Source organism: Lepus europaeus, chromosome 11 (assembly GCF_033115175.1).
Source record: "Lepus europaeus isolate LE1 chromosome 11, mLepTim1.pri, whole genome shotgun sequence".
Classification (NCBI taxonomy): Eukaryota; Metazoa; Chordata; class Mammalia; order Lagomorpha; family Leporidae; genus Lepus; species Lepus europaeus.
In genome coordinates, this window is record NC_084837.1 from 40,247,012 (window position 1) to 40,261,617 (window position 14,606).

The following is a 14,606-nucleotide window of genomic DNA, read 5'->3' on the forward strand; positions in this document are numbered from 1 at the left end:
GGAAATGGACAGGTCCCCAGGTGGCCGAACGGCCAGAGCCGGCCAGCTATGAGCTGACCTCAGTCACCTAGGTCTGGACTCCCCCGGGCCGAGCGCATCGACCTTGCACACCCGGCGCTCACGCCCCTCCTCCGCTCCGGGACCCCAGCCCCCGGCGGCGGGGAGGGGGCGGGGCTGCTCCGGGGCCCCGCCCCGCCGGCCCCGCCCCGCCGCTGCCGCCGGCTGCCTTCGGCTGGCGGTGCAGTGCGCGCCTGCGCTGGCCCTCGCCTCGGAGCAGCCATGATGGTGGGTGTTCTCCGCGGCGCGGAGCCCCGGGCGCGCGGTGGGGGCGGCGGGAGCGGGGCGGGCGCGGGGACCGCGCCGGACTGGCACTAATGTCTCCCTTTGTGTCTCCCCCATCCCACCCTCTCCCCCGGCGCGCCGGGCCTGCCGACCCAGCAGGAAGGCCTGGACGACGGCCCCGACTTCCTCTCTGAGGAAGACCGCGGAGTAAGTTTTGCCTCCTCCGATCTCCGCGGAACCTTTCCTCCTCTGTCTAGGCCCTCCGGGTGTGGGTGGGCAGGGGTCCCCGGCCGCGCTGCACCCCCTCCCCAGCGTCCTCCTCTCGGGTTCCTCGCCGCACCGCGCCCCGCCCCGCCCTCCTGCAGCCCTTCCTCCCTGGGGGACGCACCGTGCCAGGTTTTCCGGGGACCCGCGGCCTCTTGTCCCCTAACCGGGCTCGGACCCTCCTGTGGCACTTCTTCCCCGCCCAGGGCAGGGAGCAGGGGACGTGAGGGTGGGGGCCGGAGCGCGAACGCCCCCACCCTGCCACTTGGGACCACGAAAATCGCTTCTCACCCCTTCCTGGCGGTATCCTCGGTTTTCTGCCAGTGTAGACCTCTCAAACCCTCTCCTATGCGCTCTTACCTCTCTCGCATAACAGTGTAGGAGCTTATTCTAAATTACCCCCTTTGCAATGATTTTCTGTAGTCGCCGAGTCGGAACTCTTCTCCAGTGTCCTACCAGATTTTGCAAAAGAGCTTGTAGCCTATAGTATCTTTACTTTTCCGAAGATCAAAAAAAAAAAAAAAAAAAAACATGTTTTGTAGGGTCTGTTAATTTTGTATTTCCCCCTCCTAGCCTTATTGGGATAAAACTGACAAGTAATAATGTATGTAACTGGTACTATACATACGTTGTGAACCAACTACCACAATCAAGCTAACATATCCATCACCTTACCTAGTTCCCAGTTTTGTGTGGGAAAACCCTTGAGACCTACTAGTTAGCAAGTGTAGTTGCCATGTTGTATGGTAGCTCTTCAGAACTTAGCTTATAACTGAGAGATTGTCCCCCTTGACCAACATTCTCCTTTTCCCTCACCTCCTAGGCCTTAGTAATCACCGTTTTACCCTTGGCCTTTTGGAGGCAGGTTGTACTCCACGTGAGAAAGGGCATTCCTGCTGTGTTCCCTCTCCTTCCTCTTCTCCCTCAGGCTCCCCCCCCCCCCCCCATTTGCCTTGTCTAAAGTCTGGTGCCTTGTACAAGTGAGCACTTGAAAATATTGATATAGGATAAGTGCCACCCCACAGTCTCATGATTGTTTCACATTTAACAGCTATACTTTAGCTTTCTGTTTTGCTTTTACTTATCTGTCTTAGATAATGTGAGAGGTGCGTCTTCTAGTGGATTTGTGATAGGTGCTAAAATATTGTGGGATAATGTTGCTGTTTGTAGTAAGAGATGAACTCTATCAAAGTTTAAAGAGCAGAGATGCTGCATAATTCAGGTTTTTTTTGCCAGAGTTTGACAGTGAGAGAGAGACAGAGGGAGAATTATAGACAGTGAGAGACAGAGAAAGAGGTCTTGCTTCCATTGGTTCACTCTCCTAATGACCACTACGGCTGGCGCTGCGTGGATCCGAAGCCAGGAGTTGGGTACTTCCTCCCGGTCTCCCATGCAGGTGCAGGGACCCAAGTACTTGGGTCATCCTCTGCTGCCCTCCCAGGCCACAGCAGAAAGCTGGACTGGAAGAAGAGCAACCGGGACTAGAACCCGGGGTGCTGGTACTGCAGGTAGAGGATTAGCCAAGCGAGCCATGGCACAGGCCGAATTTGGCTTTTTTTAAAGATAATGACTTTGTGTTTTATTTTTCTGATCTACCAGGAAAAGCATACAGTATTTGCTTTGTATTAAATCTAACTAGTGTTCAGTTAAAATATTAAGTTGTTGAATATTTACACTGGTGATGTGAAAAGTAGGGTATGTTCTGATGAATATTTGTATTCATGGTTTTATGCCTTTGGTAAGACTTGCTTATGGAGAGGGAAGCACTTACGTGTCTAGAAACATTTTTGTGTATTACAAAATTAAATGGAAAGGCAGACAAAGAATATGCCAGACTATAAGTTCTGGTAGAACTGTGTATATGAAAATTTTAATGTGAAAATGGAAAAAAAATCATGAATTTGAAGGCTTTTATAAGGTCATCATGGGGGCCGGCGCCGTGGCTCACTTGGTTAATCCTCTACCTGCGTCCCATATGGGCACCGGGTTCTAGTCCCGGTTGCTCTTCTTCCAGTCCAGCTCTCTGCTGTGGCCCGGGAAGGCAATGGAGGATGGCCCAGGTGGTTGGGTCCCTGCACCCGTATGGGAGACCAGGAGGAAGCACCTGGCTCCTGGCTTCAGATTGGTGTAATTCTGGCCGTGGCAGCCATTTGGGGTGTGAACCAACGGAGGGGAGATCTTTCTCTCTGTCTCTCTTTCTCACTGTCTAACTCTGTCAAATAATTTAAAAAGAAAAAAAAAGGTCATATGAATACGTACACATGTCTAGTTCATCCTTATTTTTGCCTTGTGGAGTTGGGTGAGTCACAATAATAATTATACCTGCACACTGTTTTGGGCATTGTTTTAGGCACTGTGTAAGCAATGTTTCATTGTTCCCTCTCATCATCTTCTGACCCATCAATGTCCTCCTTATGCATATGAGAAATCCAAACATTAGAGGCCACATAGCAGTGAGTGGGGAAGGTGGACTTTAAACTGCTTTTCTTTTCTTTTTTTTTTTTTTTAAAGATTTATTTGGAAGGCAGAGTTAGAGAGGGAGAGCCAGAGAATGAGAAATCTTCTACCTGCTGCCTGCTGGTTCACTCCCCAAATGGCTACAATGGCTAGGGCTAGGCCAGACTGAAGCCTGAAGCCAGGAGCTTCATCCGGGTCTCCCATGTATGGGGCAGGATTGTGCCATCTTCTGTTGCTTTTCCAGGCACATTAGCAGGGGGCTGGATTGGGAGTGGAGCAGGCAGGACTTGAACTGGCGCCCACAGGGGATGCTGGCGTTGCAGTCAGCTGCTTAACCTGCTACGCCACAGCGCTGACCCCCTAAAGTATGTTCCTGACATCAGAGCAAGTGTGTGTATGTGTTTCCCAAAGTGGCCTTGAAATACTTGCATCAGAATCACCTGGGATGTTGGAGGAAAGAAAAGTTTCTGGGGCCTACACCCTTGCTACTAAATCATAGTCTCTTGGGATGGAGAGAATTGCAGATAACTGCATTTAACAAGCATTACTTTTCTTTTAATTATGCTTTTAAAAAATTTATTTATTTATTTGAAATACAGAATTACAGGCCGGCGCCGCGGCTCAATAGGCTAATCCTCCGCCTGCGACGCCGGCACACCAGGTTCTAGTCCTGATCGGGGTGCCAGATTCTGTCCCGGTTGCCCTTCTTCCAGGCCAGCCCTCTGCTATGGCCCAGGAGTGCAGTGGAGGATGGCCCAAGTCCTTGGGCCCTGCACCCGCATGGGAGACCAGGAGTAGCACCATACTACTTTAATAACCACTGTTGTACAGTGAGGTTTGATTATTGCTTCAAGGAGTTATTCTGCTATTTCTTCATTTCAGGAACAGAGCTCTCTGGTCTGTTTTAAGATTCCTTAACTTTTATGGATATAACTTAGCTATGATGGATATGTTAGGATATGTTCTCATAGAAATAGATGGCCATAATTAGAACTTTTAAGCGTTGCACTTAGTTTTTTTTTTTTTTTAAATATTTATTTATTTATTTGAACAGCAGTTACAGAGAGGCAGAGGCAGAGAGAGATACAGAGAGATGTGTCTTCCATCCTCTGGTTCACTCCCCAAATGGCCACAACAGCCAGAGCTGCGCCAGTCTGAAGCCAGTGGCTTCTTCCGGGTCTCCCACGTGGGTGCAAGGGCCCAAAGACCTGGACCATCTTGAGAGAGAGAGAGAGAGAAGTTTACTCCCCTAATGGCCACAACAGCTGGAGCTTCTTTCAGGTCTCCCATGTGGGTGCAGGGGCCCAAGGAAGGACCTGGGCCATCTTCTACTGCTTCCCAGGCCATAGCAGAGAGCTGGATTGGAAGTGGAGCAGCCGGGACTTGAACTGGCACTCATGGGATGTTGGTACTGCAGGCAATGTCTTTACCTGCTATGCCAGAGCGCCAGCCCTGCATTTTTAGTTTTTGTAATCTTCTTATTGTTCAGATTTATTTAATTTATTTGTAAGGCAGTTACAGAGAGAGGGTGTGGGAGAGAGAAACAGATCTTTCATCCATCGGTTCACTCCTCAAATGGCCTCAAAGGCTGAGCCTGGGCCAGGCTGAATCAAGGAACCAAGAGCCTGGAGCCTCATCCAAGTCTCCCATGCTAGTGTAGGAGCTCAAGCTCTTGGGCCATCTTCCACTGGTTCCTGAGGCACATTAGCAGGGAGCTTGATCTGAAGTAGAGTGGCCTTCGTTATAGGATGCTGGCATGCACGTAAATGGACAGTGGCAGCTTAACCCATCATGCTACAATTCTGATCCCAGTTTCCATAGTCTTGTTCAGCCTTGTAAGAAAGGAATTCATGGGGCCAGCGCCGTGGCACAGTAGGTTAATCCTCCGCCTGTGGTGCCGGCATCCCATATAGTGCTGGTTCTCTTCCAATCCAGCTCTCTGCTGTGGCCTGGGAGAGCATTGGAGGATGGTCCAAGTCCTTGGGCCCCTGTACCCACATGGGAGACCAGGAAAGGCTCCTGGCTTCGGATTGGCACAGCTCCGGCTGTTGCAGCCATTTGTTTCTCCCTCTCACTGTCTGTAACTCTACCTCTCAAATAAATAAATAAAATCTTAAAAAAAAAAAAAAGGAATTAATGATAGAGAAAAAGCATAAAGTGCATATTTGATAGGAGTTGCAAAGGGGACATCATATGTTCAGAAGCAATAAACATTTCACATAAAGCAGCAATTAAGCAAAATTAAAGTCAGTAGTTTTAAATAAATATTTTACCAGTGTTAAATTTTCATTGTGATGTTTGAATCAGAACAGAATCCTCAAGCCCCAAGAAAATACTGTTTTGTGAGAAACTAAAAAGGCAGACTTTTAAGAATATACAGTGTTGATATTGGCCATCTTTTGATCTCTTAAGCCCCACCTCTACATAATAGGCTCACCCACAAATGAAAGACAGTAACATATTATTTAGTAAATAGACCCTTTTAAAAATTGTTTATTTTGATCTACTTAAGAGAGAGATCTTCCATTCTTTTGTTCTCTCCCCAAGTGCCTACAGCAGTTAGGTGTGGGCCAGGCTGAAGCCTGGATCCTGGAACCCCATCCAGTACTCATTTGCAAGGGACAGGAGCCGACCACCTGAGCCATCATCTGCTGCCTCCAAGGATACAGTAGCAAGAAGCTGGGTTGGAAACAGAGGGGCTAGTGCTCAAACTGGCCCTCCAGTTTGGGATGTGGGCGTTCCAAGCAGTGGTTTAATCTAGTGCACTGTAATTTCTGCCCTCAAATGAACCTTTTGAATTGTACACATTTTGCTCCAGTGTGCTTGTTAAATAAGAGCAGTGCATGGCAGGGTGATGGCATAATTTTATCATTTGATTTCAATCTAAATACATTTATTGCTTTAAAAAATTACTTTAGGTGGAGTAACTACACCTTTTCCTAGACTTCTAACCTCACTCCTCCCTCTGTATTGCTTTTCTTCATTAGTGGCATCATTTTTTTAATTGTCAAGAAATTTCTAAATCATATCCTTTATCCTCAGAATAGCCACTGAGGTTAGTTAATTTTACCTGGGAAATGTTGTTTACCCAGTTATAAGTCCTTGCTATTTATTTCCTGCCTAGGTTGTATATGTGTGAAAACACTTGAGATGTATTCTCAGCAAATTTTATTATTAAATGTAGCCACCATTGCTATACATTAGTTCTTCAGAACTTACTCATAACTGAGAATTTGTACCCTTTAACCACATTTCCCTTTTCCTCGTCTGTCATTAATCACTGTCTTCAATCTTCAACTTTTTAACCCACCTTTCGCATTACTTATATAACTGAAATGACAAAATCATATGGCACCACCAGTCAAAAGGACTTAATTGGACCCATTCTTTTGGAATAAGATCCAAACTCTTCAGACTAGAATTTTACACTGTTTATAACTTTTTCTGGCTGATTTCATTTCTCAGTGTGCTTACCCCACCCATACCCTATTCTACTTGTAATTGCCTAAGCATCTTTTTACTTTTTTAAATTATTGAGAGAGAGCTGTCATTCGCTGGTTTATTTCCAAAATGCCTGCAATGGTCTGGTAGCCAAAGTTGGGACAGAAAACCAGTGACAGGAACCCACTCAGGCCATCACCATGCCTCCCAGGGTTCACATTAGCAGGAAGCTAGAATCAGGAATTGGAGCTGGGAGACTTGGGCGTCCCACAGCTAGGCCAGATGCCTGCCCCCACTTCTGCAGTATAATGTTTGCAGTGTTGTAGAGTGCTTTTTTGCCTCTTCTTTTACTTGAAATTCGACTTATCCTTTAAGACTTAACCTGAATGATTACATTTTCTTTTGTGCCTATTCAGCATTTATCTTAAACACATTTCACTTCTATTGATGGTTATTTCAGATAAAAATGTGTTGTGTTGGCTGAGGATAGCCTGGATCATCACATTGTAGTGAAGGAGTTATAATCCCTTGTGATAAAGTCCCATGAGAGTGTGTTTAACCTTGGGGTAAAGGGCAGTAGTAAAGACGTAATGGTTAACACACTTACCACAGCAATTGCTTGTTTCCATATATTAACTCAATTCTCAAGTCCCGATAAAGTAGCTGCTGCTATCCCTACTTTTGAAAGGAAAAGCAAGGTTTAAAGAGATTAAGTAACTTTCCCAAGGTCATACAACTAGTAGGAACTGCTGTCTAACAGAGCAATCAGACTCTAGGGTGTGGGCTGTTAACAGCATACTATCACCAAAATGAGCTAAGCCTTAAATGTTGATTTGGAATTTTGTAGGCTGTCAGGGGAGAGGGAGCAGAGAGGATAGCTTGTGTAGGTAATGTGATTCCTTCTAGAGCCTGTTTTTGCCAGACCGAGAGTTATAAAGATAATGGCTAGTACAAATAGAATGCAGAGTGCATAATGATAACAATCCATGCAGTGGGAAATTTTGAAGCTGGGAAAGACAGGCCCAATGGCAATAATATCGTAGATTACTCTGATTTGGAGAGTGGGTTGATGTTGCATTTCAGAAAACAAAGAAGCCAGTTAACAGGCTGTATTAACAGTCCAGATGAGAAATGAAGGTAGAACTAAGGCAGTGGAAGAGGAAGGAAGTTAATAAAGGGATATTTAAGAGAAAGAATTCACAAGGTCTAGTGATTGAGTGAGTACATGGGCTGGGCAGAGAATGAAGAGATAATGCAGACCATAAGGGAAAGAGCAACAGTAGATGGTAGATAATAAGATGGTTGGTTTTATTTATTATCTTTCAAAAAGATTTATTTATTTGAAAAATAGAGATTCTCCATCTGCTGGGTTCTCGCTCCTCAAATGGCTACAACAGCTAGGGTTGGGCCAGGCCAAAGCCAAGAGCCAGGAACCACATCCTCATTTCCCACATGGAAGGCAGGGATCCAATTACTTGGAGCATCCTCCTCTGCCTTCCCAGACATGTTAACAGGAAGTTAGATAGGAAGCAAAGTACCCAGGATTCAGACTGGTACTCTGATATGGGATGCTGGCATTGCTGGTGGTGCCTTTTTTTTTTTTTTTTTTTAAGGATTTATGTATTTATTCATTTGAAAGACAGAGTGTCAGAGAGAGATCGACCTTCCATCTACTAGTACACTCCTTGAAGCCAGGAACCCAAGTATTTGGGCCGTCTGCCTTCCCAGGAGCATTAGCAAGACACTGGATTGGAAGCAGAGTAGTGGGACTCAAAATGGCACCATGTTATGGTATGCCAGCATTGTGCAAGTGGTGGTTTAACCTGCAGTACCACAACACTGGCACCTAGAGTTACTCATTGACTATTTTATGATAGTATTTTTTGGGGCCGGTGCTGTGGCATAGTAGGCTAAGCTTCTGCCTGCGGTGCCAGCATCCCATAAGGGTGCCAGTCGTGTCCTGGCTGCTGCTCCTACTATCCAGATCTCTGCTTATGGCTTGGAAAAGCAGTGGAAGATGGCCCAAGTGCTAGGTCTCTGCACTTGCATGAGAGACCTGGAAAAAGCTGGCTTGGAATTGCCCAAGCTCCGGCCATTGCGGCCATTTGGAGTGTGAACCAGCAGATGGAAGACTTTTCTCTCTGGCTCTCTCTCTCAAATAAATAAATAATAATAAATCTTTTTAAAAGATTCCCTTTGTTATTTTTGCATTTTATTTTTGTCTGGGAGAAGAATGAAGTTATGTGAAAGTACACAGAACTTTAACTAAAATATTATTTTCTTTTTCTAGCTTAAAGCAATAAATGTAGATCTTCAAAGTGATGCTGCCCTGCAGGTGGACATTTCTGATGCTCTTAGTGAGAGAGATAAAGTAAAATTCACTGTGCATACAAAGGTAAATGTGTTTTTTGTAGTTTGTATTATTTATTGTACTAATATTAAGTATGGAATTATGTTGATTGGAACTTGACTTTTTTTTTTTTTTTTAAGATTTATTTTATGTATTTGAAAGGTAGAGTTACAGGAAGAGAGAAGGAAGTACAGAGAGAGATCTTCTATCTGCTCGTTCACTCCCCAGATGGGTGTAACAGCCAGCCTGAAGCCAGGAGCTAGAAGCTTCATCTGGGTCTGCCACATGGGAGAAGGGGCCCAAGGACTTGGGCCATTTTCTGCTGCTTTCCCAGGTTCATGAGCAGGGAGCTGGATATGAAGTGGAACGGCTGGGACTCAAACCAGTGCCCATGTGGGATGCTGGTGTTGTAGGTGGCAGCTTAACCTATTAAACCACAACACCAGCCTGGGAACTTGAGGTTTGAACATAATAGGGAAAAAAAAAACAGTATCCTAGTTTATAGTTCATTGCTATTTTAACAAAATATTTTAGGAAAATGTACTTTAAGGTTAACCTTTTAGTAATTCATGGAACCTAGACATAATGTAAATTTAATGTTCTCTAGATTTTTGTTAATATGTTCTAGTGTAACATTCAGTTTTGTTACATTCCTTCAGTTAGTCAAATTATTATTATTTTTTAAAGGTTTATTTATTTGAAAGAGAGAGAGAATGGCAGAGACAGAGAGAGATCTTCCATCTGTTGGTCTGTTACCCAAATGGTTGCAATGGCTGGAGCTGGGCCAATTCGAAGCCAGAAGTCAGGAGCTTCCTCTGGGTCTCCTACATAGGTGTGGCAGGGGCCCAGGGTTTGGGCTATCTCAGGTGCACCATCAGGAAGCTGGATTGGAAGTGGAGTAGCTGGGACTTGAACCGGTGTCCATATGGGAAGTGGGCACACAGGTGGCGCCTTTGCCCACTTCTCCATAACACCAGCCCCTCAAATTTTTGAAAAGCAGAGTGAGAGAGAGGGAGAGATAGACAACAAGAGCTTTTCCATCTGCTGGTTCTCTCCCAAATGGCTGTAACAGCCAAGGCTGGGCCAGGCCAAAGGCAGGAGTCTAGAACTCAGCCCCAATTAGTCAAATTATTGGTTTACAAATTACCTTATTAGATTTCAGCTCTTGGGTACATTTTTGGATTGCAAATCAATTTTCCTTGGTTTGAATGGTTGAGTTTGATATATTTTTTTTCTTTTTTAAGATTTATTTATGGGACTGGTGCTGTGGCATGGCTGGTAAAGCTGCTGCCTGCAATGCCAGCATCCCATATGGGTGCCAGTTTGAGTCCTGGCTGCTCCACTTCTGATCCAGCTCTCTGCTATGGCCTGGGAAAGCAGTAGAGGATGGCCCAAGTCTTTGGATCCCTGTACCCATGTGGGAGACCTGAAAGAAACTCTTGGCCCTTGACTTCGGATTGGCTCTGCTCTAGCCGTTGCGGCCATTTGGGGAGTGAACCAGCAGATGGGAGACTTATCTCTCTCTCTCTCTGCCTCTCTAACTATGACTTTAAAAAATTTTTAAAAATATTTATTTATTTGAAAGGCAAAGTTAGAAACAGAGATCTCCCATCCTCTCGGTTACTCCCCAGATGACTGAAATGGCTGGAGCTGGGCCAGGCTGAAATCAGGAGCCAGGAACTCCATCCAGGTCTGCCACGTGGTTGGCAGGGGCCCAAGTACCTGAGCTGTCTTCTGCTGCTTTCCTAGGCGAGTTAGCAGGGAGCTGGTTGGGAAGTGGAGCAGCCAGGACTTGAGCTAGTGTCCATGTGGGATGTCAGCATTGCAGTTGTACCACAATGCTGATGTATATTATTAATAGGATGACTTTTAAGTACTGGCAGTACTATCTAATAAATGCCTCTCAATTTGTTTTTACAGAGATCTGAGGATAATTTTGCTTGGATATCTTAGGGTTTTTACATTAGAGTTTAAAGGCAATGATAGTCTTTTGTGTAAGACTATTTTAGAAAAATGCAGAGATGTAAAATTTATTAAAAGCTTCTTAGTGTAATTTTGACTTTAACTTAAGAGCATATCTTTGCAGAGCTCGTTGCCAAATTTTAAGCAGAATGAATTTTCTGTTGTTCGACAACATGAGGAATTTATTTGGCTTCATGATTCCTTCGTTGAAAATGAAGACTACGCAGGTTACATAGTAAGTTTTGAGGTTTCATTTTAAACTCATTTTCTGGGAATGTTTTAGATACTCTAATGTGTTGAAATCTTTGAATGTTTTTAATGAGCTGATAAGATGATTTAAAATGCCAATATATTTGACTATCACCTTTTATCTTAATTTGTCATGTTTGAGTCTGTGGATATGTTGTGCTCCCTTTTATAAACTGAAATTCTTACTGTTAGAATTAACACAGGCTTGTTTTAAGGGCTGTTAGAATTAACACAGGCTTGTTTTAAGGGATTAAGGACCTTACGAGGTTATCTAATATAAATATGCGTCAGATACTGTAATCAAGAATAGATGATTATCCTACATCAGCCGTTGACCATGCTGATTTTATTTTTTAAAGATTGTATTCATTTATTTGAAAGAATTACAGATGGAGAAAGGGAGAGACAGAGAGAGAGGTCTTCCGTTTGCTGGTTCACTCCACAAATGGCCACAATGGCCAGAGCTAGGCTGATCCAAAACCAGGAGCCAGAAGCTTCTTCTGGATCTCCCATGAGGGTGAAGGGGCCCAAGCACTTGGGCCATCTTCCACTGCTTTCCCAGGCCATAAGCAGAGACCTGGATTAGAAGAGGAGCAGCCAGGACATGAATCAGCATCCATATGGGCCTACTGCACCACACCACTGACCTCTGTGCTCAGATTTCTAAAATTTAATTGTGTTTGGTTTCCTTGAAATCACTGTGACCTCATTCTGTTTCCATTCTTGTGGCTGCCTACTCCTTTTTTCAGTCATTTGTTTTCCTTTCCTTTCTTTCCACTCTGTTCTGCTCTCCTGTCCTCTCCTTTCTGGATTAATTTACTTACTTGACAAGCAAAGTTACAGGGAGAGAGGGAAAGACAGATCTTCCATCTGCTGACTCACTCTTCAGATGGCCGCAACTGCCAAGGCTGGGCCAGACCGAAGCCAGGACCCAGAGCTTCTAGCAAGTTTCCCACATGGGTGGCAGCGGCTCCAGCATTTGGGCAGTCTTCTTCCCAGGTGCACTAGCAGAGAACTGGATCAGAAGTGGAGCACCTATCCCTCAAACCAGCACTCAGATGGGATGCTGGCATCGCAGGCGATTTAACCTGCTGTGGCACAACACTTGCCCTTTTCTGAGGGAGAGAGAGAGAGGTTTTCCCTCTGCTGACTGACTCCCCAAATGGCCACAACAGCTAAAGCTGGGCCATTGTGAAGCCAGGAGCCAGGAGTCTCTTCCAGGTCTCCCATGTGGGTGCAGGGGGCCAAAGACTTGGGCTGTCTTCTACTGCTTTCCCAGGCCATGCCAGAGAGCTGGATCAGAAGTGGAGCAACCAGGACTTGAACCTGCCATCATATAGGATGCTAGCACTGCAGGCAGCAGCTTTACCGGCTAACCCACAGCGCCAGCCCACCTCCCTCCTTTTCTTTCTACAGCTTGGATTTTGGTGAACAATCAGTATTGTGTTCTTTTCCCGTTCTGTTTCTACACGCCCTCTCCCCCCCCCCCCCCAATTTTGTCTGATGATCCTTTTTTGCTGCTTTATTTTCTCATAGGATAAAGACTTCAGTGACTAAGATTGGTCTTATGTATCTTTATCTGCCCAGTATTTTGGGTTGTGCCTGGTGCTTAGCAGATGCTCAGTGAATGTATGCTGAATGCTATTTGATCATCTCTGACTCTTTCTTTCCTTGGTGTAACCCATTTCTTGTAGTTATTATTTTAACTTTTTCCCCGTTACTGCACTGCCCTCTTTAACTTTCCATCATTTTCCCCTTAACAATTTTTGCTTGTAGGCCTTTCCTTCTTGAATAATTTTTTAAAATATCCTTCCCTTGAAGTATCTCTTCTAGATCTCACATTTTACATATGGTAAGTGATTATTTACTCCCTGACTATGAATGAAGAAAATAAAGTTAGTCATTAATTTGTGTCTTGTCTTTAGTGTTTTCTTTGAAAATTTAACTCGTTTTAATTTGGGAGACAGACAGAGCTCCCATCTGCTGACTCACTTCCCAGATGCTTGCAACAGCCAGGATTGGAAGGCAAGGCTGCAGCTGGGAGCCTGGAAGTCAACCCAGGTGCCTCATGTGTGTGATAGTGACCCATCATTTGAACCATTACCCCCTGCTAATGGTGCACATTAGCAGGGAGCTGGTATCAGAAGTGGTGTGGAACTGGAACCCAGGCACTCTAACGTGGGATGCAGGTGTCTCATCCACTAGGCCAAACACCTGTCCCATTCTGTTTTTGTTTTAAATGATTTATTTATTTGAGAAGCAGAGTGACAGAGAGAGAAAGAGAGACAGAGTGACAGGGAGAGAAAGACAGAGAGAGAGAGAAATAGCTTCCATCTCCTGGCTTACTACCTAAATGGATGCCACAGCCAGGGCCTGCCCATGCCAAAACCAGGAGCCAAGAACTTCATCCTGGTCACCCACATGAGTGGCAGGGTCCCAGGTACTTGGGTTATTGTCCACTGCCTTCCTAGGCATATTAGCAGGAAACTGGGTCAGAAGCAATATAGCTGGGATTGAAGCTGTTGCTCCAATATGGGATGCCAACACAGTATCACAAGCAGCTGATTAATCTGCTAGCCACAATGCTGGTGCTATTGTCCTGTTTTTAAAGCAGTTCCTTTTGCTTCTGATACATTCCTGTAATCCAGGACCCTTTTAAACTGCATTCTATTGTTACTATTTATTGATTTTAAAAAAGCACACTAGCGTAACTCCACTATGAGGAAACTCGGATTTAGCTGGCAGTTAAGCCTGCATCCTATATCAAGTACCTGGGTTCAATTCCTGGCTTCAGCGTCCTGTCAGTGCAGATCTTGGGAGGAAGCGTTGATGACTCAGGTAATTTGGTTCCTGCCACCCACGTGGGAGACCTAGCTTGCATTCCGAGCACCTGCCTTCACCCAATACCAGATGTTATGGCCATCTGAGGAGTGAACCAGCCTATGGTAGTGTGCTGTGTTTCTGCCTCTCACACTTAAAAAGCTATTTATAGGGCCGGTGTCGTAGCTTACTAGGCTAATCCTCCGCCTGCGGCACCGGCACCCGGGTTCTAGTCCCGGTTGGGGCGCTGGTTCTGTCCCGGTTGCCTGTCTTCCATTCCAGCTCTCTGCTGTGGCCCGGGAAGGCAGTGGAGGATGGCCCAAGTGCTTGGGCCTTGCATCTGCATGGGAGACCAGGAGGAAGCACCTGGCTCCTGGCTTCGGATCAGCGCAGCGCACTGGCCGTAGCGGCCATTTGTGTGGGGTGAGCCAATGGAAGGAAGACCTTTCTCTCTGTCTCTCTCTCTCACTGTCTAACTCTGCCTATCAAAAAACAAACAAACAAAAAAAAACACTATTATAATTTCTATAATTTAAAAAAATTTTAAAAATTTGTTTTTAATCCTATCCTTTACATACTTTTGAAAAGTGGTATACATGTTATACATATTCATAGAGCTTGGTGCACATACGAATTTGAGGACTCTAGGTTGCTATGTAGGAGTCTACAGACTGAATTTCAAGAACTGCTGTTCTAGTACCAGAAAGTAGTGCTATGCTGTATTTCTTCCTACGCAGTATTTCTACCTCAGTCTTAATGCCTGGAATTGGTTAATTTCTCT

At 45.2% G+C, this 14,606-nt stretch overlaps 1 protein-coding gene across 1 annotated transcript in view; it reads left to right on the plus strand.

Annotated features, from left to right (window-relative positions):
• Nucleotides 1–246: 246 nt before the first annotated feature.
• Nucleotides 247–14,606, plus strand: part of SNX6 (sorting nexin 6) — a 60,552-nt gene continuing 46,192 nt past the window's right edge. The window contains exons 1-4 of the mRNA XM_062205288.1: nt 247–285; nt 439–489; nt 8,735–8,839; nt 10,881–10,991. Coding sequence (XP_062061272.1) covers nt 280–285; nt 439–489; nt 8,735–8,839; nt 10,881–10,991 — 273 coding nt within the window. The 5' untranslated portion in view covers nt 247–279. The remainder of the gene's footprint in view (nt 286–438; nt 490–8,734; nt 8,840–10,880; nt 10,992–14,606) is intronic.